Source organism: Lampetra planeri, chromosome 9 (assembly GCF_965212315.1).
Source record: "Lampetra planeri chromosome 9, kcLamPlan1.2.h2, whole genome shotgun sequence".
In the NCBI taxonomy this organism is placed as follows: Eukaryota; Metazoa; Chordata; class Hyperoartia; order Petromyzontiformes; family Petromyzontidae; genus Lampetra; species Lampetra planeri.
This window is the reverse complement of record NC_136115.1, coordinates 15,491,942-15,517,066: the sequence shown is the minus strand read 5'-3', so window position 1 is coordinate 15,517,066 and position 25,125 is coordinate 15,491,942. Positions and strand designations below refer to the sequence as shown.

Genomic DNA, 25,125 nt, shown 5'->3' with positions numbered 1-25,125 from the left:
CTCTCCTCTCTCTCTCTACCTGGAACAGCTGCAATTGTAAACCCCGGAAAGCAGCGAGCGGTCCTTGTTCTTTTGTGGCTGAGCAGCCGTGCTCGCACACACGGGGGGCCCCGGTCGGAGCTGCATCTTATCAGCAGTCGACAGCTGCGCGGGGCTCTCGCACTGACCGGGTGATTGACAGCGAGGAAAGGAAAGGGAGGGGAAAAGCCGATTTCAATTTGTCTCAAAATGAGGGTATTTGCATTTATTGATGTCTCAGCTGGAAGGAACCAACGTGAATGGGCCCCACTGTCGTCTTATTTATCTACTCGTGAGTTCTGAGTTATTGCGTGCCATTATTCCAAAATTTTCTCGTGTTTTTTTTTACGTAGCAATCAACCAAACACATTTAGTTTTTCTTTTTTTACATTCACGCGCATTTATTTAATTATTTAGTACCACTGATGACGTCCGATGATGTGCTTTTTGGCTTAATATCAAAAAGAGCATCACGCTTTCAGAAGCCACATGAAACCTGCTCATCCTCTCTGTGCGCTCGCCAACATTAAGGATTCCCTGAAACGTCTAAAGAGGGGAGCAGCATGCCAATACAAAATTGCCTGCCGACAAGAACCACCACCTCCTGTTTCATAAGCACGGCCCCTCTCCAGACGTCACGTTAACCGCTCCACGCCGTGTTTCTCTGCAGCGGTGAAGAAAGCTGCATGGCGGGTGTTTGCCATTGTTTTCCTCTCACGCTGAACGATGCAAGGTTACATTTGTTTAATTCGATTAAAAGAGGCAGCGGTGTTTTTTTAGCTCATTTTTTTCAAAAAGACGTCTTTCGGAGTCTGCCCGTGCATCTAGTTAACACTGGCAGAGCAAAGGCGTGAGATGGAGTGACGCTGTGGATGTAAACATCAGCTGCTGTTGCTGCTGCTGAAGGGAATGTTTTTCAAAATTAAAGACTCCTGCCAATACATATTATACGCCGCCTCTTAATAGTAACTATCCACTTGCCAGCTGGTCGAAGATTATTGCTTGCAGAGTCATGTCAGAAGGTGAGCAAAGGGAGGGGTGTCGGTCCTTTTCTTGCGTGTGCACAGTCAAGAGCAACCAATTGAGATTCACTTGTAAGTAACTTAGTCAATCCATTGTTTTTTTTCTGAGAGTCAGCAGATTGCAAATGCATCAACCACATCCAAATTTATATTTTGGGGCCGTGTGAAGTTATACACTCCATTGTTTGGCGTTCACAACCGCTGTCGCAACACTGGGGATTTTTTGGGGGGTCTTTTTGTTTAGCGCTTGTGCATTGGGTGCCCACATCCTCTTCCACCACGCGTCCGCGTTACCTCGGGGAGCTGCTGCAGGTAGGGCAGGCCCTGGAAGGATGGGGCGTTGTCATTAACATCTGTCACCTGAATCTTGACGCTTGCCGGAATCGTCTGCCGATCGTGAGATAAACAGGACAACAGTAAACAAACTGTCCCCACCACCTCCCCACCAAACCCAGAGAGGGGAAGGGGCGATGGGAACACGTAGCACGCCGATATCCGTGCACCGTGAGCAAAGCCACAGCTCAGTGGTGAAATTACATTTCAGGGAAATTACAAATTACATTTTCCAATTGCGATGCAGAGTGAATTGATGGATTGAAGCATGGTGAGGTGGCGGCAGTTTGGGGAGACCTTCATCCAGCGGTGGATTGACCACGGCCGACGACGACGATGATGACCGACAGCCAAAGCGCCTTAGCAACTGAATGTGGATGGCGGGGTGGAAGGTTGTAGCAGTGGTAATACTTTTGCCTATAGTAAGAAGGGCCTGGGTTCTGTTCATAACTCAAGCACCTTTCTGTGTGGAGTTTGTTCTCTCTCTGTTCTGCATTCAGTGTGAGTGTGTGGGGAGCGGCAGTGTAGCAGTAAGCATGCTGCACAACGAACCCAGCAACCCGAGTTTGATTTCCACTCACGGCTAACACCAGTGACGATTAGCTGAACTGGTCCTTGGCATCCCCTAGGTCGACTCAGCCTCAATTGAGTACCTAGTGCATTGTATAAACATCACCACGAGGGAGACAAAGGTGGTCGGGCGTAGGTGCTGGCCACCCACCACCTTGTATACCGTTCTGGCCTTCGTTGATACTACAGCACTTGCCCCAACAGTCTGTTACAAGCTATGCGGGGGATCTTTGTCTGTGTTTTGGGAGAGTCTGGAGCTTGTATGTTCTCCGCCTCGTCTGCAATGAGTTTTCTCTGGTTTCCCTGGTTTCATCCCATCGCTAAATTAAAACACACAATATAACTGGGTGTTGGTCAAACATCTCAATGCTGAAAAAATTACCTGGGAACAAGTGAATTGCGATTACACGCAGAAACATCGTCCCTTACTGCGCAAAAAACGTGGCCAGACTCTCCTGAAAAATAATCTTGAGACTGAGCGAGGCTTTCCTGAGTAAGCCCAGATAAATTAAAAAAAGAATAAGCACATAGTATGCTGGCATACTATTTTTGCATTAATTGTATTTTCCAAATGCACACAAGAGGCTCGTAATTACGCATGCCAGACTGTGCAATGAGGATTTATTTTAAATATCTTATTTTATAAGATGGAATATAATGAAGAAATTGCAAATGCTGCAGTAAATTGAAAAAAGAAAACAGCTACTGATTAAATATTTTAAATAATGTGAGTGAAAGAGGCAAAACCCATGAATAAACAACAAATACAATAAACAACCGAACACAATCCCGCTTGCTAAAAATATAAGTTTTGTTGTTGTTATTGTTTAACATTCAATGCCTAAGTCAATCAAGAGGCAGACTGACAACAACCAACAGTTGTATTTGTTGTGTGATTCACTCGAAGATCTAGCAGAGCAGACATTAATATTCATGTCTAGTCGGTGTTTTACTAAAGGATAAATGTCTTGCAATGAGCGACGTTTTTTATTTATTTTTCTGAAATCAAAGGAGCGCTGCTCCGCGTGCGGCGGAGCGCCCAGCATACAAGTGCCGCCACTTCCCAGAGTGGGCCGCTTCACAGCTGCACCGCCATCGGTGTCATCCAGAGTGTCGGACATTTCATGGTGGCGTCGTATGCGGTGTGATGATTTTCCCAGTCATCAGACAAAAAAGTGGAATCATTTAGCTTCTGTATTTTCATGGCAGCTCACTTTGTTGAACACAAACGAGCTCCGAAACCGAACTTAAAGTCCTTAATAGAGGTTTTTTGTTTCTTTCTTAGATCGCGTAAACCCTTAATCACCAGACACACAGCCAATTAGGAAGGTTTGTCACGTAAACAAAACGTGACACTTATTTACTAGTTCAGCACACCGAAGTGTTGGAGATTAAACCAATAACATTTACAAATTCAAGTACGATCTTTCGCCAGTAATTACAACCAGCCTCATCAGGTGACAGCCAGAATTGTGGAAAATTCCTCCTCTTATGGATAATGTTGGTCGCGAAAGCCTATGTGTTGAACACACTTAAAAGTGTGAACCTCCGTGACACCAGCTGAACTATTTCGAGGAATTTCTCGTACGAAGCAATTTGAGTTACGTCAACAATCATGTTAAACATATCTCCCAAGCTTGATGTGTGCCACAAAGTACCTCTGAGACGGGAGCACGCCCACATAGAGCACTTGAGAATATACCAAAACAATGTTTGTTAAATTCTATATCTATATATCTATATCATAGCACGAAGGAACAATGCCCATAATGTCACCCATTATATTTTTTTTTAGGTCACATTGTTACTAACGAGCGTGTTGGGTTTTTGCGTAAATTGTGCTTGTGCTTGTGCACCACTGCCAATGCAGCAGCATCGGCACCAGATGATGTGTTCACATTTCATTTCTTGTCATCTGTTTATTGTTTATTTTTCGAGACTCAAAAAATGCGGGACGGATGTGGGATTATTATTCACACATCACATTGTTCCCCAATGCCTTTATCGTACAGCACATCATTTGTTTCCGTCACAAGTAAACAGAACATGCAAACAACATTTATACAAATTTCATTTGTGGATATAGCATTGTGAGCAGACGCCACATACAACGCAAGAGAAAGTGCCACCATCAAAATGTGCTCAATTTGTCTTGATCAATTCTGCTTACTCCTCAATTAGCTGTTTAATTGCCCGTTAGTGCAGTTAGCTTTTTTCACCTTGCGCTCTCCGAAAGCGGCGGGGGGGGGGGGGAATCAATGTTAAAACAAACTAAACGCATCTGTCGACTTTCCAGGTGATAATTACGGTAAAGGTTACAATGCCCCCACACACGCGCGTCTGCCGCTCCACAACGGCTGCGTTACAGCCCGGACCGCCGAGCATCAATCGCCCGGGCGCCGCCTCGATCGTGGACACCTCCACTAAATCTAACCCCGCGGCGTGAGGGGTGGGTGGGTGTTTGGAGAGAATTAATTACCGCTGTTCCACATTTAATCTGAGTGCTGGACATTTATCCAGAGCTTGGTAATGGCTGTAGTGAGTGCACAGTGTGATAGGGAACTTCTGATTGGGACCGACAGGTTGGTGATGAATTGGCGGGGCTCTAAAGAAGCATTCGGCTGGGATTTTAAAGCCGGCTTAGTGGGACCCTAACACAGAGCTCTGACACACCAGCAGCTCCCAATGTCTGCAATTACAAGCGTGATTGCTCTGTGTACCAATGCTATATACACAGTCAACAAATGTGCGGTACAGTATCTATGTTTTCACTGACCGCAACGCTAATGGAGAGTGTGAGCATTATCATAGCGTTTGCTGCCATGGTGCCATGGTTATCTCCCTAGACTCGCAATCCAGAGGCCCGGTTCGATCTCCTGGCATGGCAGTTGAAAGATTCCTGCAAGTTTCCGAACTCCCTCCCCTGCCTCTGTCTACCGAGCAGTATAAATGGCTACGCCAAAGTTAGTCAAACGACAGGTCGCGTGTGGTGGGGTAAAGTGTAGGGACTCCCCACCTCTTCCAGGGTATCTGGCCAACGTGAACGAATAGGCCAAATATCCTTTTGAGGGGACCTCTATTTCCTGTATAAGAGGCCCTTCCAGCAGCAATGGTGTGAGTATATCATTGCAGGGCTGCACCTTTGCCTTATATAGTTTGCAAAAAATGAAAACAAAATCTAGTATTTCATGCAATTCAAAGCATGTGTAATAAAGGACTTCGTCACACACTGCTGGTCTCCGTTACTCTTTATTCAACTCTTCCTCGCACCCCGCTGGCCCCGACAGCAGACCAGCGTCTCCTCACGCACGCCCCGCACGCGCTCCCTCGTCAGTCCTTCCACTTCTCCACTCTGCACACCGCTGGCCGACGGTGTGCCGAAGCCCCCCCAGCCACGTAGCTGATGGGGCGGATTCACTCCAGCCACCCAACGTGGTCCAGCTTCGTGACTCTCCCAATGACCCGGAGCCCTTCCGGGCTCCCACCTATATCCCCTTCACCACGTGATCCTGTCTCCTCCCCTTCCGGACCTTCAGATCCGGCCTTCCCATAGCGCCCTGCTGGCTCCACCCCCATTCACCTCGCTTCCGATTGGACCGAGGTGAACGGCGGGCCCTTCCATATGCCCCCATACTGGGCTCCGCCCCCCAATACCCCGGGCCGTATGATTGGCCCAGAGCCCAGCAGCGAACCCCGTTTATGCTCGCATTACATATGTATATCACATACGAACGGCTATCCAATACAATTAACAGGATCCGACATAATTTTGTAGAGTTATTGATTGGAAGCAGTTGATACGAAATTAAGCATTGTGCCTCGCAACAATAAAAGGCACCATCCAGTGACCTGATTTCCAAGAAATGTCAAACCTTCCGAATGCCAGTTTACGCACATTTAAGAAATAAACTACGTATGCTACGGGGCAACAAACTTGAGTTGATTTAAGTCACCCATTTGACATATCTATTTGGACAACGACATTCACACCTTTGGTGCACAAAGCATCAGCTCTGGTCACAAAGCAGTCACGTGGTAATTATGGGCACCTGTGCTGCCTGTGGCGCATGTGATGGCCGGGCAGCAACGTCTGTATATTTTTAGCCTCGTAGCATCTCAATTGTAGACCTGGCGCAGAACACAAAGCTCAGACACAGGCACCACCGAGGCAACTTGAGAGCCGAAAGAAACCAATGTTCATCAGCCGGTGCACGGTCACCCTACCCACCGACACCCACACCAAGCCAGTGCCCTCCTGTGCTCCACCACGACCTGCTCCAACAGCGTCTGCTGCCGTGTTCCACATTAGGAGCGATTCTTATTGGGCTGCTAACTCAATTCTGTCCAGACACAAGTCTGATGTGCGATGCATGTTGCTATTCCTGGCATGCCCGGGCCCTCTTGTAAACACGTCTCATCTGATGACCCTGTCCGTGTCACAGTGAAATGAAGGGCCGCGCTGTCACCATTTGACGGCACAAGTCACTCAAACGTCCAATCCCCCCCAAACAACTCGCGAAATTAACCCAGACACGGCATGGCTAAATGCTACTTTCCAGCCAATTCTGGTCAGAGCTTATCTTCTGCACACGCGCTGAACTTGTTATTGCAAACGTGGTTTTCTATGTCCACCTGTGTGACTTCCAAATGCAGTGTGTTTACGTATGCACACATACATGTATCAATAGTGCGGTTTATGAAACATTGATTCAATGACTGATATCCTGGAAAGCGCTAAAATGAATGTATATATGGGCACATTGTATGTAATAAATAAAATAAAATTGTAAATGTACAGTATTGCCATTTTCCTATGCCCACGTGACCTGGAATGATCCGGACCTTATCAGATCTGGGGAGTTAAACTATTTTAGCCTATATACTGCTTACCATGACGATTCACTGACTTTTGTTGCACTTTTTAGCAGAAGCGACCTGGCCACCAATGATAGTTCAACGAAGTGGCTCAACACGTGGAAATGTATAATAGCAGCCAAATACTCTAAGCGCATGTTGATTCTGAATACCGTATGGAGGGAAAAACTGGAAGACCTTGAGAAATATCTACGCTACCACGGGAAGAACATGCAAACTCCGAATATACAGGCGTCAGGGACGGGATCGAACCCACAACCTCCTGCACACCAGGGGAGGTAGTTAACATCTCACCACCGTGGTTTGGATCGGTAACCACCACAATGCATCAAACATTTGATGTGGGCTGAGGGAAGTAGAGGGCAGTGAAGTAAAATCCATTGTACTGCATTATGCTCTCATGTCTATGCTCCAAACCTTCACTAATCCACACTGGCTATAGTGTGGCAAAGTATGGTCAAATAATCTGCATGGTGTGGGGAGACCCTCACCCAGCAGTGGATCGATTAAGGTGTGTACATGTACATATTTACAGAGTAATATTTATTTTGTTTTTTCTGTTGGTATTGCGAGATATATATTGTGTCTGGCTTGTTTATTGCTTATATGCTGGGTTTATTAATTACAAGATCGATTACTTAGGCTTTCGCGACCAATATCATCCATATTCTTTGCTTCTTTCAGTAAAGTCACGAGTTACGTGACTTTACCGAAAGAACCAAAGAGTAATTCGTCACGAAAGCTTCGAATTTAGTTTAATATCATCCATAATTCAGGTTTTTGGGGTTAGATCACGTAAATATGAATGTGTCGTTAAAGCCGCCACCACCCGACACAACCAATTAGTAAGGCTTCCATGTGTAATGAAAGCACACGGGGCGATACATTATGTAACGCAGCTACACATAGGCGATCCTAACACATAGCCCATCTCCGGCATATGCTACGCTAGCTGTCCGACTAGCGCAGCGACAGAAAGGGTATTGATGAAGAACAGCCACGTGGTCGGAGAATTAAGAGGTGCCCATGAGCAGCGACGCAGCCAGGACCTAGCACCCGAACCTCTAGTTCGGCCCCCCTTATAGGCGCACCGGCGCGGCGTGGCCTCTGGCCACGCCACCTTCCAGAACCTTCGAGCAGGTTCCCGGAGCCTCTGGACTAGCTCCGCCTTTCACCTTTACCCTAGATACGCCCCCTTTATAATAAGGCATTATATAATAGCCCTATAACCGCAATTACCCCTTCAGGCCGACAGGTGTCACCCTGTCATTACACATGGAATCATATTGTAAATGTTGTGGATTTACTCTCCAACACACCGATGTGCTGTACTAGTAACGAATTGGCATGTTCCGTTTACGTGACAAACCTCATTAAATGTCTGTGTCAGGTGGTGGCGGGTTTAACGACACATTTATATTTATGCGATCGAACCCAAAAAACTGTATTATAGAAGATCTATGACTTATAATTCACTACTATGAGCCAAGAATGTCTGTGTGTCCCACGCATGACGTCACTCCACGTCGGCCAACCCCCTCATTAATAATCATGAACACGTGATGTCCTCCACATGGACCCCCCCCCCCCCTCTAATTAATAATCATGAACACGTGACGTCCTCCACATGGATCTCCCCCCCTCATTAATAATCATGTGCGGGTGACGTCACTCCACATGTAGCACCCCACACCCCCTCATTAATAATCATGATCAGGTGACGTCTTCCAAATGGACACCCCCCACCATTAATAATAATTAGTGGGTGACGTCACTCCACATGGGGGGGGGCGAGGCGCCTCCTCCCCCCTCCTCATCGTCAACTTACAACCCTCACGACAAAGGCAGAACCCTCACGTCACGCGATCTCCGTAACGCTATTGAGACACAGAAGTAAAAAGGACGTCATGATGAACAAGGGATCATAACCTTAAAATGAAATAAGTCTGTGTCACCGCGCCCTTACAAACTGCACATGAATTGATGCAATGCATATCATGTCGCGGTCTGCTTTTTGCTTGCAAGATTCAGATTTACTGCAAAACACCCATCCCTGGACGGGCAAAAGGCAAGTTAATTAAGGGATAGTAACTGTTGCGTTCAAATGTATTGGGCAGCTTACAAGAGCTGGAGGCAACCAGCAAAGGGCAAAACATTTACCGTGCTTCATCAAAGAGCTGCTCATAGAAAATTGTAGTAACGTCGAGACGAGTCACGGCGAGGGGAAGCCATTTTCAGCGAGCGAACTTACCGACTGCAAATCCGTGACAGTGAAAATCACAAATATTTCTTCCTTTGTCTGAAAAATAAAACGAAGACGTACAAGTTATAATTGCGATCAACGACTTCAAAAGGCAATATATGAAAAATTTGAACTGAATGAAGGTGATGCAGATATTGTTGGACTAATATCCTTTATTTTTAATGCCGTCAACGTTTTTGTATGTCACTGTTATTAGCTTGACCTTACGTCTATAACTAATATATATACAGAAGAAACATCCTCAGTTTCAAGACCAAACGAGGATAACCATCACGGCATCACGGCATTGTCGTAAGTCAACAGACGAAGTTTCCCTGTTAAGACTGCATACAGATCAGGCGACTCACACCCATCCATTCACACCGGGTGTCTAGAACATGAGAGAAGCCACTCTTGTCGTCATGTTGTCATCATTGTTACAGGGAGGGCACGAGGATCTCTCTAATATGAGCCAATCATAAGAAGGGGGCATATCACATCATGACTCGATGGATGGGCAATGAATCAACACAGCGATTAACCCGCAAATTATGATCGGTCCGGTTAGTGTTGATGTTTCTTATGGATCGACTTGGGCGGCATCGATCAAATTCATATCTATGAACGATCCACAATACCATTATGGGCACATCGCTGATGGGTGATTTTGTCTAGTGTACGATCTCACCGCTCGAGTGGAGTGCAACACCCGCGAGCCGCAGCATCTAAGCCAATTGCAGTACTTCCAACGTAAGCGCATTTGTGTCATCGTGCAGAAGACACACTCTGGTTGGTGTCTTTGCTGGTGCCGTTGATTTGGGGGTTTTTTTACGCAGAAATTATTGTTCTGCTTTGTTTTAATCCGAGTTCTACCACCGTTAACAAGCCTCGTGGCCCCATGCGGGCCATCTCATCCGCTCCTTCTGCCAGCAGGAGGCCACCGACAAAACTCCCTCGTCACCAAACTCACGGTGTTTTCAGCACCCTGCCATTTATATCTGAAAAACGCACGGCATGTGACGAAACCCGTTCCATTACCTCTCTGTCAAGGGCGTGTTTGACGGTGACAACCCCCGTGTAGCTGTTCACGCGGAAGAAGAAGTTTCCGTCTTCGCCCGTGATCGCGTACGCCAGTGGCTCTTCGTCGGGGTCAGTGGCACTCAGCTGGGCAATGGAAGTTCCTGCAAGGCGGTGACGTACATGCGGGCGGCAGTGTGAGCTTCAGCGTTATGTTACTGCGTGTTGTTGTTAGTGTTAAAAATCACGATGGATAATCGCCTTTCGGTGGTACGCCGTCTGCAAGTCCGTCACCCATCTTGCTATCCCCTGCTTTTCTATAACCGGTTTAGCTTATGTTGATTGTGTGTGTACGTGCATCGCAACGTGATGTGACGGGCCCGTGCATTGCCTCAATAAAAAAAAATGATGATGGATAACTTAGAACATAGGTTGCATAGCCAATGCAATGAACCATATTTGTTTTGTTGGGTGAGGCCCGAACAGTGCCGCTATCAATTCCGGTTCAGTGATTCTGCACTTGCTCTATTACTATAGTACTATACCGCCTTCAATTTTTATGAACGACTGGGTATTTAAGGTTAGTGATTTGTCGTATTATCTGGCTGTATAGCAAATTAAAAAATACAATTACTTTACTATGCAAGGAAACATTTGTGTTTTCATATTTATGTGTTTTATTTAATTCCGAATTATGGGGCCCTGGCTTGGGACCCGAATATCTCAGGCCCCTCACCCCACTCATTGTGCATTGTCATTACATCACAAATTACATCACACCTGGTTTCATGTATTATCATCCTGCACCGTTATTATGAACTGATAACGTTACAATTCCGACAGGTAGAGATATCCTCCCCCATCCGAGGATTCCAGAACTCAATAATAAATGTGTGCACTGTATGTTGAACTTCTTTCGCACCGTACGTAAACAGACCATTGCCCAGACCACTGGTTTTTAAACAAGTCACTTTTTTCTGCTCAGAATCAACTAAGAGGAATTCAAATGTTCTATGCACTTGACACAAACTAAACTATAGACACCAATATCATTTGACCGCATAATTTCTGACATAATGTTTAGTCATATGTGAACTGTAGGGCAACAGTGGTCACGAGGCGACCTGATCATACAAATGTTTAAGCATCAAATAGCCTATACAGTAATTACATTTCCACTTAATATAGGTTTTTCCCCTTTAATTTGGCAACAAAACAGTTTAAATATACGCTCCAAGCCTGGTGGTGTTTCATTCAGACGCTGTCTTCCCGACATACCTGTTCTTCACCTGAGGACGGCTGCTTGTGTTGTGGCCGAAACGTCGTGAGAATTATTTTATGATGTTTTATTTGTATTATTTTATTATTTCCCTTCTACGTGACTTTACCGAAAGAACCCAGAAGATGAATCCCTGCAGTCACGAAAGCTTTAAATCAAAATTTAACAAAACAGGTGTTAAGATGTTAAACTCCAAACTGAAACCTTTAACAAGGAATCATGTCTGCATTAACCACAATGCTTGTGGTCAAAATGCAAACAAAAAACGTACTCTGATAATATATGCATTGTTCTTGAAACTGATTGGTCCACACACAGAGACAGCTTTCTTTTGAGCCTAGTCTCAAAACGAGCCCTCATTACTCTGATAGTGCATTGTCTTTGTGTTGTACACCTTTTGGCGTCCTGTGGTCTAACACCGTGTGGACCAATCAGTTTCAAGAATAATGCATATATTATCAGAGTGTGTTTTTTTGTTTGGATTCTGGCCACAAGAATTGTGGTTAATGCAGACATGATTCCTTGGAAACGGTTTCAGTTCGATGTTTTAACATCTTAACACCTGTTTTGTTGCCAGATAAAAAGGGGAAAACCCTATTATCATTGTTTAACTTCATTATACTTTGCACTGCTATCATGTTTTTGTATTGTTTGTTGTAACGTTCTTACCCCGTGCCTTACTGGACATCGATAAAAAAAATAGCTTCATAGCCTATCGGATCCCTCCTGCAGTATAAATACATTTTCTGAGATTTTTCGAGGGAACTATTGCCCAGCAGTGTATCTCATGGGCCAGGGTGAGAGAATCCCCTAATTCAGGAGGATTTCTCGACCTCTAATAATTGTAACGTTATCAGTTCCTCATAACGGTGCTGATGCATACATCGTGCTTGCTTGAGGCTGGATGCACTTTGAGAACACGCAGAGAGTCAACGATTCGCTCGCAGGAGATCACGGGACAGGCCCAAGTGTTATTGTGTGACTGACTGAGATGACTGGAAGATGCACCAACTGTGCTCCCCACTGTGCCAACTTGCTGCGTTATAGCCGCCCAGTGCTCGGCTCGTTGTGAGCCTCGCTCCTCTGCCCTTCATTGTTGCTGGAGGGTGACTGTCTCCAACTGCCCTGTAGCGTCCTTCACAATATTCCACCACTAAGGCCGATCTTGACACCGCTGCTACCAGCCAATGGAAATCCAATCAGCTCCGAACATTTTTATGTACCACATCACTCCATCTCTTCATATAGCCCCTCTACCTGGCTAAACAGAAGCTGCTTGGGCATGCGGTCGCTAGGCATGCAGGCTACGTAACCCAGCCAACGCAGCTTACAACCAGGATGTATCGTAGGCAGGCCATCCTGCATATTTCAAATGTCGCTTTAAAGAGACCACTGACACATGCACAGTGTTGGCAAAGCTCATTTTAAAAAGTAGCAAGCTAACACTACAAGCTCTTTAAAAAAAAGTATCTGCTAAACATCAAACGACGGATTTCGAATTAAAGCTTTCGTGACTGCAGGGATTCATCTTCTTGGTTCTTTCGGTAAAGTCACGTAGATGGGAAGTAATAAAAAAATAAAAATAAAACATAATAAAATAATTATCACGACGTTTCGGCCACAACACAAGCAGCCGTCCTCAGGTGAAGACCAGGTCTGTCGGTTCGACAGCGTCTAAATGAAATACCACCACGCTTGGAGCGTCTATTTAAGCTGGTTTGGAAGGGGGGGGGGGAATGCGCCATGACAAAAGTATCTGCATATCAATAGGAATTTAGCATATTTATGGGAAATGCAGGAATGCGACTAGAGCTACTTGTGAAATGCGTAGGAGGTGGGCGGGGGGTTTTCAAAGACATATTATGCCCATGCATTATGCAGGATTAGCAGCATCAAAGGTAGGGGTAGCATTAATAAAGGGAAGGAATGTTAATAGTATGTAGCTGCAGTAACTAAACAACCACGTAAAAAGCTAAAGCATAAACTACATAGTATGATCAGTATGCTAAATATACTCTCAATAAGTTGAGCTACTAACCGTAAGTAATACATTACAATTCTTGGTCGCAAAAAATATAATATGCTTCCAGCTAAACTTTTTAAACTTTTTCCTTACATCACACGGGTCTATCCTGTACTATATGCTGCCATAGACAAACCCAACATTAAATTGTATACTGTATTACTATACACTACCCTATGTCTTAGAATAATACATAGTGTAATATTACACTATGTATTATTCTACCCACCCAACTGTATACCACACTGCTGTATATTCACTATACAATTACGATACTATATATTACCTTATACATTGTATTAAACATTACACTTTAATACTATTTATTATTTTACAATATGTTATACAGTATACCATTGACCGTCGCGTGAAAGGTACTAAGAAAAAGCAACGAAATATGTCAATGGGAGAGTGGTGGTAGAAAGCTTGCAGCAGAGCAAAGAATCCATTCCCTGCGGAGAATACAAGATATATAGTCCATGTCAGTGAGTGGAACGCGGTCTGAAAGTCACCGTAAACGTGGACACAATCAGTTAAGATCCGAAATGGTTTATTACGTCCTTCCAATGATTGCTAAGCCGGAATCCATCTTCTCGGTTGAAATTGTCTCTGTGTTTGTATATGTGGATCGCCTCATGAACGAATCTCTCATGGTAGCCAGATGGCTTGCAGAGAACCTCTGTCTTGGAGAAGTCAATATCATGTGAACCCACTGAATTGTAACGGTGATCTGCCACGGCTGAGGTGTTTGTCCTACCGTGTTTCAAGTCTGCTTTATGTTCACGGATGCGGTCCGAGACATGTCGTTTGGTTTCTCCAATGTAACTGCTACCACAGAGGCAACTTAGTTTGTAGACGCCAGGGTACTGTATGTCTGGAACCACATCTTTTACAGACGGGACCAGATCACGGATTTTATGTAAACATAGTGTAATATTACACTATGTATTATTCTAAGACATAGGGTAGTGTATAGTAATACAGTATACAATTTAATGTTGGGTTTGTCTATGGCAGCATATAGTACGGGATAGACCCGTGTGATGTAAGAAAAAGTTTAAAAAGTTTAGCTGGAAGCATATTATATTTTTTGCGACCTAGAATTGTAATGTATTACTTACGGTTAGTAGCTCAGCTTATTGAGAGTATATTTAGCATACTGATGATACTATGTAGTTTATACTTTAGCTTTTTATGTGGTTGTTTAGTTACTGCAGCTACATACTATTAACATTCCTTCCCTTTATTAATGCTACCCCTACCCCCTCCCTTTGATGCTGCTAATCCTGCATAATACATGGGCATAATATGACTTTGAAAACCCCCCGCCCACCTCCTACGCATTTCACAAGTAGCACAAGTCGCATTCCTGCATTTCCCATAAATATGCTAAATTCCTCTTGATATGCAGATTATTTTGTCAAGGCGCATTTCCCCCCCCCCCCTTCCAAACCAGCTTAAATAGACGCTCCAAGCGTGGTGGTGTTTCATTTAGACGCTGTCGCCTCGACAGACCTGGTCTTCACCTATGGACAGCTGCTTGTGTTGTGGCCGAAACGTCGTGAGAATTATTTTATTATGTTTTATTTTCATTATTTTATTACTTCCCTTCTACGTGACTTTACCGAAAGAACTAAGAAGATCAAACGACGGACTTCGAAAAGGCAGCACGCTACTGTATCCATGTAACAACGTTATCCCATATAATGTGTTTTACAAGACATCACTGTATCACATTATACATGCTCTACACACTAAATAACATCGCTGTATCACATTTAAAACTTACTATATGGCGAGCTAGGGATGTCCAGACAATGAGAACATTCATTCCACTTCAGCTCGCAAACCCAAACGTGACGTTTTGGAATGCGGTCATGAGAAAAAAAATGACGTGACAACATGAGACTCATTACTTCCTCGTTACTTACTGATTGCACCGCGGTGAGTTCATCATCTCAGACGACCCCCCGCCCACTGCCACCTACCCACAACCAAAACTGTGGCTGAAGGAAAACCTGTTGTCTGAAATGCCGAGGTCTTCCGATCCTCTCAGTGGCAATATAGAAATATCTCTCTCACGTCAAAAAAACCCACCGTATTTACTTGTTTTTTAAACCCGTTCGTGTCACCTGTTAAAAATGCCTCTTTTTTTGCGATACTTTAGTAAGGGGAAATTGACTTTTGCAGGGGATTTATGAAAATAAATATATATGAACGGCCACATTTAACCGGATAAGACCGTCGTGACAGGAATGTTTTTGCTAATGTAGACCTGTCAAGCTGCCTCACGTAAATTCTCCACCATGCATCAAACGAATAAAAATATAAATAAAAAATGTGCACATTATGTGGCTCTTCCATTCAGCCATTGTAGAACCATTCTACTTGAGCGTGGATGTGTGAGTTACGCGATGTTTCAGTCATTTGAGATATTGGTGCAATTAGGCTTTCCTGAGACCATATTCAATTAGCTATAAAGCATTTTCTTGCACACCCACCCCCCCTTGGACTTCCATTGACATCATTTTCACATTTCGACCCACCCCATATTCCCCCATTCTCGTGTTTAATCGCTGCTAGGTTAAAAATTATGGTGTCAGTTATGTGTATAAAACTGTCTTTACAAAAATAGGCGGAGCGTAAAGTAGCCGAGAGCATGCATTATTTCACTTTTGTACGGCAGCTAAAAAACAGCGAAGCTTCGTAATTTACCGTCGTTGCATTTCACTTTTACGAATTTTAAACCTCGCTGCGAACCTGCAGCACGTAACTTAAAAAAAAACATCCATGCCCACAGGCAGTGTACAGAGACGTTACACACACGGAGACAGACGTTTCACACAGATATATAAAGGTTATCGTATGTACATTGTAGTGCATAAATAATACTTAAAAATTAACGAAACGCATATCCAACGAACTGATATATGCAATGGATAATATGAGTTATTTCACAGTGGGCAGTAACGATGTCAGGCATACGTATTCACTTTATATGGAAGTAAATATCTGCAAAGGGTGAGAGAACAATACGAATAATACGTTTGTGGGTATGCTCCGTATTGGCTCTGTCTCGCGTCCGAGTCACACCATGATCACAAAAAATCTGTGACACAAAGCCTTCACTTGTTCGTCTTCGCAATTCAACATTTGGTACTATAATGTCCATCTTGCATAAAGCCGGCTATCAAGTAATGCTCGAACGAGTGTGTACACTAGGTTGTTGTTTTTTTACTCATTGAAATGCGAGGCAATAGCCCGTGAGTTGCACCTTGGCCCTGCTGCCCCAGGGTTAGTGTCATGACCTATCGCAACCCGTCCCAAAGGTACCAATGTTTATCCATTTTTGTTTAAGGTGAGCCTTTGAATCTGTTTATCTATATCCTACATCCTGAATCCCATTTTCTCTTTTAAACATTTACCAGCATCGACTGTTAACCCACAGCCACCAGGACAGCCACCCTTTGGCCGTGAGTTTGTATGGCCCAGTGCGTTTTGGTCACCACCGTCGCTGAGCGGGAAGACGACACGGCCTCGGCAGCTGTCCACTCATTGTTAAAATGCGTTGGCTTAATATTTAATCACAGTCACTGGTTATATCTTTGGGTCAAAGGTAAATATTACATTTGAACGTTTATGGTTGCACATCTTGATCATCCACTGCCTCCCTTTTACACACCCACCTCGGCCTAAATGATTGCAGTGTTCAAATTCCAACGCACACATCCTTGGCAATGCATTATAAACATTGGATGCCCTCAAATGATGACCTTTTATAATGGAAATTCTGTACTCTTGAATGTAGAGCATTGCCATTGCAGAGATCAACTTTGTGTTACATATATGAGGGGGGTGGGGGGGATCATTTCGATTCCCATTAAAGTTCAGGGAGCTCTGCTTTCATTCGGTTCGGGGAAACACGCGTACGTGGAATTGCAATTAAAATGAGTTGTTCGTATCAAACGCCACCACGGGCGGGATGTTCACTGCCAATGGTTGGCTTCGTCAAGAGCAATGGTGAGGTATTGGGAGCCTGTGTTGACTCCACACGAAGCAGAGTCGGCGAGAAAATGGTGTATACATTGGTGCCGCCGAGGGAATTCAAATATTTGTGGACTGCGTATTTATGCTGCCAGACTGGCATTTGAGTGAGAGGACAAGGCAGGAGTCTAAACATGCAGATGCAAGGCCGGGCAGGAATGATAGACAGACACAAGCTTTCATAGTCAGTAAATGCTCAATGAAAACAACCTGTTAATGTACATTCTTCTGAATGCCTTCAAATTCAGGACATTAACACCGATGGTATTAGAACGGATTTTGTTTCGAGCTGTTTTTTGTGCTGTTTAAAGAAAAGAAAAACTACAAGGGACTAAAAACTCCACAAGAGTAAATCTCTTGCCTGGCATCACTCTCTCCGTCACAGCCCTGACCGCGTCGTCAACGCGAGCGAAAGTGTTTAGGCAGCGAGCGAACTGATCCATCGTCGAACTACAGCGTAACTTTTGACGCACAGCAGCTGCGCGTCCTTAATGAACGGTCGGGTCCCGCGAGTATTATAGTGAAACTTGAATTATTGATTCTGTCGGAAAATGCGGCTCTCGTCGGAATGCTGTCATTCAAAGAGCCACGAGTTTCCCTCTCGCAGGAAGCAAAACTGAACAATGTTAATTTAACTCGTCGAAAAAAATCGGAAACGATATCTCGGCTGTGGATATAAAAAGCACAAAGGGCTGCTTCCGCGCCCTGTCTAAGTGAAAGTCGGGCTTTCATGTGGTCTCAAAATTTATTTATTCAAGGGTTCGGCGACAGGTATGCTCTCAGATAACATTTGCGATCACGTAGTCGGCGATGAGTATCTCCGCACTTTTTTATTAATGCAAAGTTATTTGTTGATGCTCTATAATCCAGGAATTCGTGATATAATATATGACACATCTGTATTCGATTATTTTTACCTTTGTTTAGCCAAAAGGTAACAAGCCAAAACATTTTATTTCCTCACGTATTTTACATCGATGTTTGATAGAAAAATACAACGGGACGACCAAAGGAGATGCGGAGTGATTACAGCGAATCATGGAATCGTAGCACACGGAGTAGACTGCACAGAGCCACAGTCGGTGACATCACGTGGGGCTGCTTGAGTCAGGAGTTAATGGGAATATCTTCTGCTCAAGATGACGATAGCGGCGAATACGTAACTACAACACATTTGCTGTTGACAGCCTCTTCCTTTTAAATCACCAAATGCTTCCGGGATGTGTTTGATGCTAAGCGGGCCTGAGCCTGGTGTATGACTCGCATGGGAAACTGTATCTGGGAGTACCAGCTATTGTAGCCTTGGGAAGAAGTGAGGTGACCAGGAGATGACAGCACGTAAATAAATTGAATAATCGAAGTGTGCGCGACTTTGAGTGTGAAGCCCTAGTATGTGCGGGGTTACTCCGGGCGCTACGATTTCGACACTACGTGTCAAACGCTCATCAATGAGACAGGCCAAATAATCTAATGCAGGACCTACATACAAAAATATGTTTTGGACTCAGTGAGACTTTCCTGGCTAAAGGGAATTATTTATTATTGCACGCACATTCTATAAGTATAAGTAGTATGTCAAGATATACAAGGTCATACAAATACATTTAAATGGTACAAACAAATCACACCACACATTTATCAATATCTTGGCATCATACACATTCCAATAGTAGACAACGGTATACATTCTGTGAAATTTCATAGTTAAACTCCTCCTTGCCCTCACACTTCTTTGCCCCCACAAAATCCCAAGTCGAGGCTTTTGCTGAAGGAAACTGTTACATTGATCACATCACATGAGCCATGAATTCTCCACGACAACTCGTGAGTTGCAATGACAATATTGGTGGTAGCCGAGTTACTCAGAACTGGTCAGCTAATAGAAATTTCCAAACATACCAATGTAGGATACTTCTAAAAAGAGTTGTTGGCTTTCCTGGGAAATTAAAGGGCAACAATATTATGAATTGTGGGAGGTGGCGGTGGCTTTGGGAGGCCTTTATCCAGTCGTGGATTGACAATGGCTGATGGTGATTATGAAAAAGAGCCTTCTAGTCTCAACGGACTCTCACCTGGTTATATAAATTTAGGACATAACGATGATGATGAAGAAGATGCATTCTGCACTTTCACTGCTGCCAGCGCCACGCTGAGAGTAGGGCTTGAGGCTGATTTGCTGAGTTGCCCTGTCGTGCACGGTGTCTATACACATTTGCTTGGCCGTATATCACGGTGGTGACACCATTATATTACGTTGCCCTGAAAATGACTTGTAACAAGAATAGATCGTCAACAAAGACAAAAAAATGCACGGAATCCTGAAGACTAAATTACTTGGATTAATTTACTTAATTGCTCACAGAAATTATGTTAATGAATTGATGGTAATTTGAGTGAAGGACTAATGTGCTTCGGAGTCCCGACTGGCGCGGGACTCGCCACATCCACTTCTGTTGAGTGACCGTGCACAGTTTACCGCAATAAGTCTCCACCGTGAAGCCAGCGGTCGGGTGCTCCCTGGGGTCTCCTGCTGCCTCGATCCCAATCACAGATCCAGACACTCACACCGTGCGGAGCTGGGCAACAACGCCGACATCCCAGGCGCAGCCCCCACCCTGGGCTGCCCAAGCTGTCCTGTTGTGCATTGCTCTTGAATAGGCGTGGGAGACCTCGTCCTCCTCCTCACCGGGGGCTCTCACTTAGCCTTTAGCAAGCCAGACTCGGTTACCACAATACCCTTTTTGCGTCATCAAAAAAATCGTCGCGACAAAAATACAACAACCGAGAATGAAGAGGCAGTTGCAGTGACTGAAGTGACTGCGACTGAGTGAAGATAAAATTGGGAACACACAGTTCCTCCCCGAGTGCCCGATCAGGGCGGCTAAGATGCAGACGGTGACAGATACATAGCATCAACCTCAGAGTGATAGCCCTCACGTGGCCATGGGCCGTGTGGCATGAATTAGCATCACCCTGTTCTAGAATGCCATGATCTTTAAGCCACGATCACTCCCATCCATCTAGCACCTGCGTACGATCTGATCTCGGCGTTTAACGTTTGACATGGATGTTGCATCGGGTATATTTCCCTCCCCTTTGGTGGCTACTCTATTGCTACTAGGTTGTTGGGGGGCACCTATGGCGCCCCCCAACAACCACAGCCTGCAGCGTCCCCGAACAACCACAGCCTGCAGCACCCCCCAACAACCACAGCCTGCAGCACCCCCCAACAACCACAGCCTGCAGCACCCCCCAGCAACCACAGCCTGCAGCACCCCCCAACAGCCACAGCCTGCAGCACCCCCCAACAACCACAGCCTGCAGCACCCCCCAACAACCACAGCCTGCAGCACCCCCCAACAACCACAGCCTGCAGCACCCCCCAACAACCACAGTCTGCAGCACCCCCCAACAACCACAGCCTGCAGCACCCCCCAACAACCACAGCCTGCAGCACCCCCCAACAACCACAGCCTACAGCACCCCCCAACAACCACAGCCTGCAGCACCCCCCAACAACCACAGCCTGCAGCATCCCCCAACAACCACAGTCTGCAGCACCCCCCAACAACCACAGCCTGCAGCACCCCCCAACAACCACAGCCTGCAGCACCCCCCAACAACCACAGTCTGCAGCACCCCCCAACAACCATAGCCTGCGGCACCCCCCAACAACCACAGCCTGCAGCACCCCCAACAACCACAGCCTGCAGCACCCCCCAACAACCACAGCCTGCGACACCCCCCAACAACCACAGCCTGCAGCACCCCCCAACAACCACAGCCTGCAACGTCCCCCAACAGACTGGTGAAGTAAATCCTTATGATCCACTCGCACAGCGTGCGGTGGGCCTTCATCCAGCAGTGGATTTAAGCACCAAAAAAACTCGAGTACTAATGTAATGGACAGAGCACGGCTCTCCCTCAGGGCAGCAGTGGACAGAGCACGACTCTCCCTCAGGGCAGCAACGGAGCGAGCACGGCTCTGCCTCAGGGCAGCAGTGGAGACAGCACGGCTCTCCCTGAGGGCAGCATTGGAGAGCACGGGGGTCCCTCAGGGCAGCAGTGGACGGAGCACGGCTCTGCCTCACTCTGATTCACCCGTCTCCTCTGAGCTGCATGCGATTGTGTGAGTGAGAGTGAGTGAGCTGTGTGTGAGTGGATCGACCGTCAGCTTTCCGTGGCTGCGTCTCCGTCGCTGTGGCCATCACGTTGCTGCTTCTCGGGCCTGCGAGGTGTGGGGTGCACCACAACAGGAAGTGGCCAGCTCGCGGTCACGTGACACACTTCAACCAATCCGGGGGTGTTAATCACAGTCACAGAAGGACAGATCTGGGCTATTATAAATGTGTATTCTTGACCATCCCTGATAGTAAAGCGTCCTGCCCAAGCTCACTTCATGTTCCTAACTGTCAATATGATGTCTGATGAAATTTTAAATAAAAAGGCTTTACCCTGACATGATATAGGCTTTAAGATTGGAAAACACCAAATATATATCTTAATACCTGTATTATGCCAGAGAGGGTATAGCATTATTTTTTTAAATCATGTTAATACTGGAAAAAGGGTCCCATAGAAATATGTTTCTAACATGTTCTCTCGTCCATGGGTTCCTCTTTCTCTGTGCAATTCTAAGCATGCATCTCTCCACGCTTCTTTGTGCACTTTTAAGCGTCCGTGTTTATTTTGTCGTCGGTGTCCACGATTCTGGCCGTATGTAACACCAGGCGATATACGCTGGTTGAAAATGTAGCAGTCGTATTGTTGGCATGTTGGTTTTCATGATCAAGTTCAATCCTCCCGGCTCTCGTCTGTCACTTTATTTTACCATATTGGTTTCTGGTCGGTATTCGGTAGTTGACCTGGGTGCACTAAGTGCTCTGCTGCGTCTAGAATGCCGTCATGCTGTGGTGCATATAACATGAAGCTGTTTGGTTTTTTTATTCTTAAACTGTCCACATGTTTATACTTTAACACCTATCAAAGGAAAATCAGTTATAATATTGAAGCTAAGAGGGTATTTCATTAAACGTCACAGTTTTAAAGTTGCTTTTAAGTTAATTTTGTTTTACCAGGTGGGAGCTCAAGAGACCATGATGAGTCATTTTTAAGAGTGCCTCATGTCCAAAAAAAACTGTTGCCTTAATAAAATAAATGGCCCTTCTTCACAGCACATGAAATAGGATATTGAATCAAGTTATCGTCATTATATCCAAGCGTACGCTTCATGCAGCGTGTAAATGTCACATTTTCACTCCTTTGCTCATTTTCCAGAAAATGTTTTTCTATCATGCAGTGGACATATTTTACAAAAAATATGACAAATCATGACAGAGAGACGTTACGTTAAACGGTTTAAACATTATGTAACATTTCTTAAAAGTCAAACCGTGAAAGAGGAGAGCCATGCAGCATCACGGTGGCGAGATGTTAACTCCCTCGCCTGGTATACAGGAAGTCGTTGGTTCGATCCCGACCCTGATTCCTGTATATTTGGATTTTGCATGTTCTCCTCGTGGTCGCATGGATTTTTCTCCAGGTCCTCCAGTTTTTTCCTCTACATTTAGAAACATCCATTTGGAGTATTTGGCTGCTTTAAATTCCCACAAAATGATAAGACACTTCGTTGAGCTATCGTTTGTGATAGCCAAGTCACTTGTGAAACTACATAGTGCAGTGGGCCTTAGCTGGTAAAATACAAGTAGTTTTAGCGATGGTGTCGCATCGAGCATAGATGCGAAGGAGCAGTTTGAAGAAGCGTTTGTAAGCTAAACGTGTCCCATTTTCACTACAGTGTCTCCTGCCCTCGGGCAAAAAATAAACATTTACGAGGCAAAGAAGCAAACGGGGAAGTTTCACTTGATTGTGGAAAATACGGACGGCATATCGTTGATCTCCAGAGAATTAACTCGATTGCAACGTCCATAATTACATGGTATTAGCCACAACATTCATTATCATCTATTAACCTCTTCCACTATGTGTGAGGCATGATTAGTTTGTAGCAGACTTCCAGAAAACTTTAGTTATTCCTAATGTATTAACAATGCTTGCAGACACGAATACCGGGCATGCAACTCACGGTGCAATGAATTGTCGTCAGCGGAGGTCATGATTCAGTCCCAGAATTGATTGGCTATTTTTTTCTTTGGTTGTGGCAAATGTGGAAGGACTAGCAGGCGCAGCATTCACCTAACAATTTTTTTTAATGCATACCAAACCAAATTATTGGCTCTTACACAAGATTCACCAAATTTAACATACGCATAAGAATATATGTAATTAAATTAATTGCTGCATTACCGCATACCTAACTATATATACAATTATAGAAAATGAGTTGGAGTTGATATTTCAGTCAATTGAAATATTTTCAAGACATATACAGTGAGGGAAAAAAGTATTTGATCCCCTGCTGATTTTGTACGTTTGCCCACTGACAAAGAAATGATCAGTCAATAATTTTAATGGTAGGTTTATTTGAACAGTGAGAGACAGAATAACAACAACAAAATCCAGAACAACGCATGTCAAGAATGTTATAAATTGATTTGCATTTTAATGAGGGAAATAAGTATTTGACCCCTCTGAAAAACATGACTTAGAACTTGGTGGCAAAACTCTTGTTGGCAATCACAGAGGTCAGACGTTTCTTGTAGTTGGCCACCAGGTTTGCACACATCTCAGGAGGGATTTTGTCCCACTCCTCTTTGCAGATCTTCTCCAAGTCATTAAGGTTTCGAGGCTGACGTTTGGCAACTCGAACCTTCAGCTCCCTCCACAGATTTTCTATGGGATTAAGGTCTGGAGACTGGCTAGGCCACTCCAGGACCTTAATGTGCTTCTTCTTGAGCCACTCATTTGTTGCCTTGGCCGTGTGTTTTGGGTCATTGTCATGCTGGAATACCCATCAACGACCCATTTTCAATGCCCTGGCTGAGGGAAGGAGGTTCTCACCCAAGATTTGACGGTACATGGCCCCGTCCATCGTCCCTTTGATGCGTTAAAGTTGTCCTATCTGCTTAGCAATAAAACACCCCCAAAGCATAATGTTTCCACCTCCATGTTTGACGGTGGGGGTGGTGTTCTTGGGGTCATAGGCAGCATTCCTCCTCCTCCAAACACGGCGAGTTGAGTTGATCCCAAAGAGCTCCATTTTGGTCTCATCTGACCACAACACGTTCACCCAGTTGTCCTCTGAATAATTCAGATGTTCATTGGCAAACTTCAGACGGGCATGTATATGTGCTTTCTTGAGCAGGGGGACCTTGTGGGCGCTGCAGGATTTCAGTCCTTCACGGCGTAGTGTGTTACCAACTGTTTTCTTGGTGACTATGGTCCCAGCTGCCTTGAGATCATTAACAAGATCATCTCGTGTAGTTCTGGGCTGATTCCTCACCGTTCTCATGATCATTGCAACTCCACGAGGTGAGATCTTGCATTGAGCCCCAGGCCGAGGGAGATTGACAGTTCTTTTGTGCTTCTTCCATTTGCGAATAATCGCACCAACTGTTGTCACCTTCTCACCAAGCTGCTTGGCGATGATCTTATAGCCCATTCCAGCCTTGTGTAGGTCTACGATCTTGTCCCTGCCATCCTTGGAGAGCTCTGGTCTTGGCCATGGTGGAGAGTTGGAATCTGATTTATTGATTGCTGCTGTTATACAGGTAACAAGCTGAGATTAGGAGCACTCCCTTTA

At 45.0% G+C, this 25,125-nt stretch overlaps 1 protein-coding gene across 1 annotated transcript in view; it reads right to left on the bottom strand.

Moving 5' to 3' along the window:
* Positions 1 to 25,125, bottom strand: part of CDH23 (cadherin related 23) — a 264,190-nt gene that overhangs the window by 226,862 nt on the left and 12,203 nt on the right. Inside the window, exons 5-7 of the mRNA XM_078597759.1 lie at positions 10,099 to 10,241; positions 9,070 to 9,117; positions 1,335 to 1,427 (exon numbers count right to left, since the gene is read on the bottom strand). Coding sequence (XP_078453885.1) covers positions 1,335 to 1,427; positions 9,070 to 9,117; positions 10,099 to 10,241 — 284 coding nt within the window. The remainder of the gene's footprint in view (positions 1 to 1,334; positions 1,428 to 9,069; positions 9,118 to 10,098; positions 10,242 to 25,125) is intronic.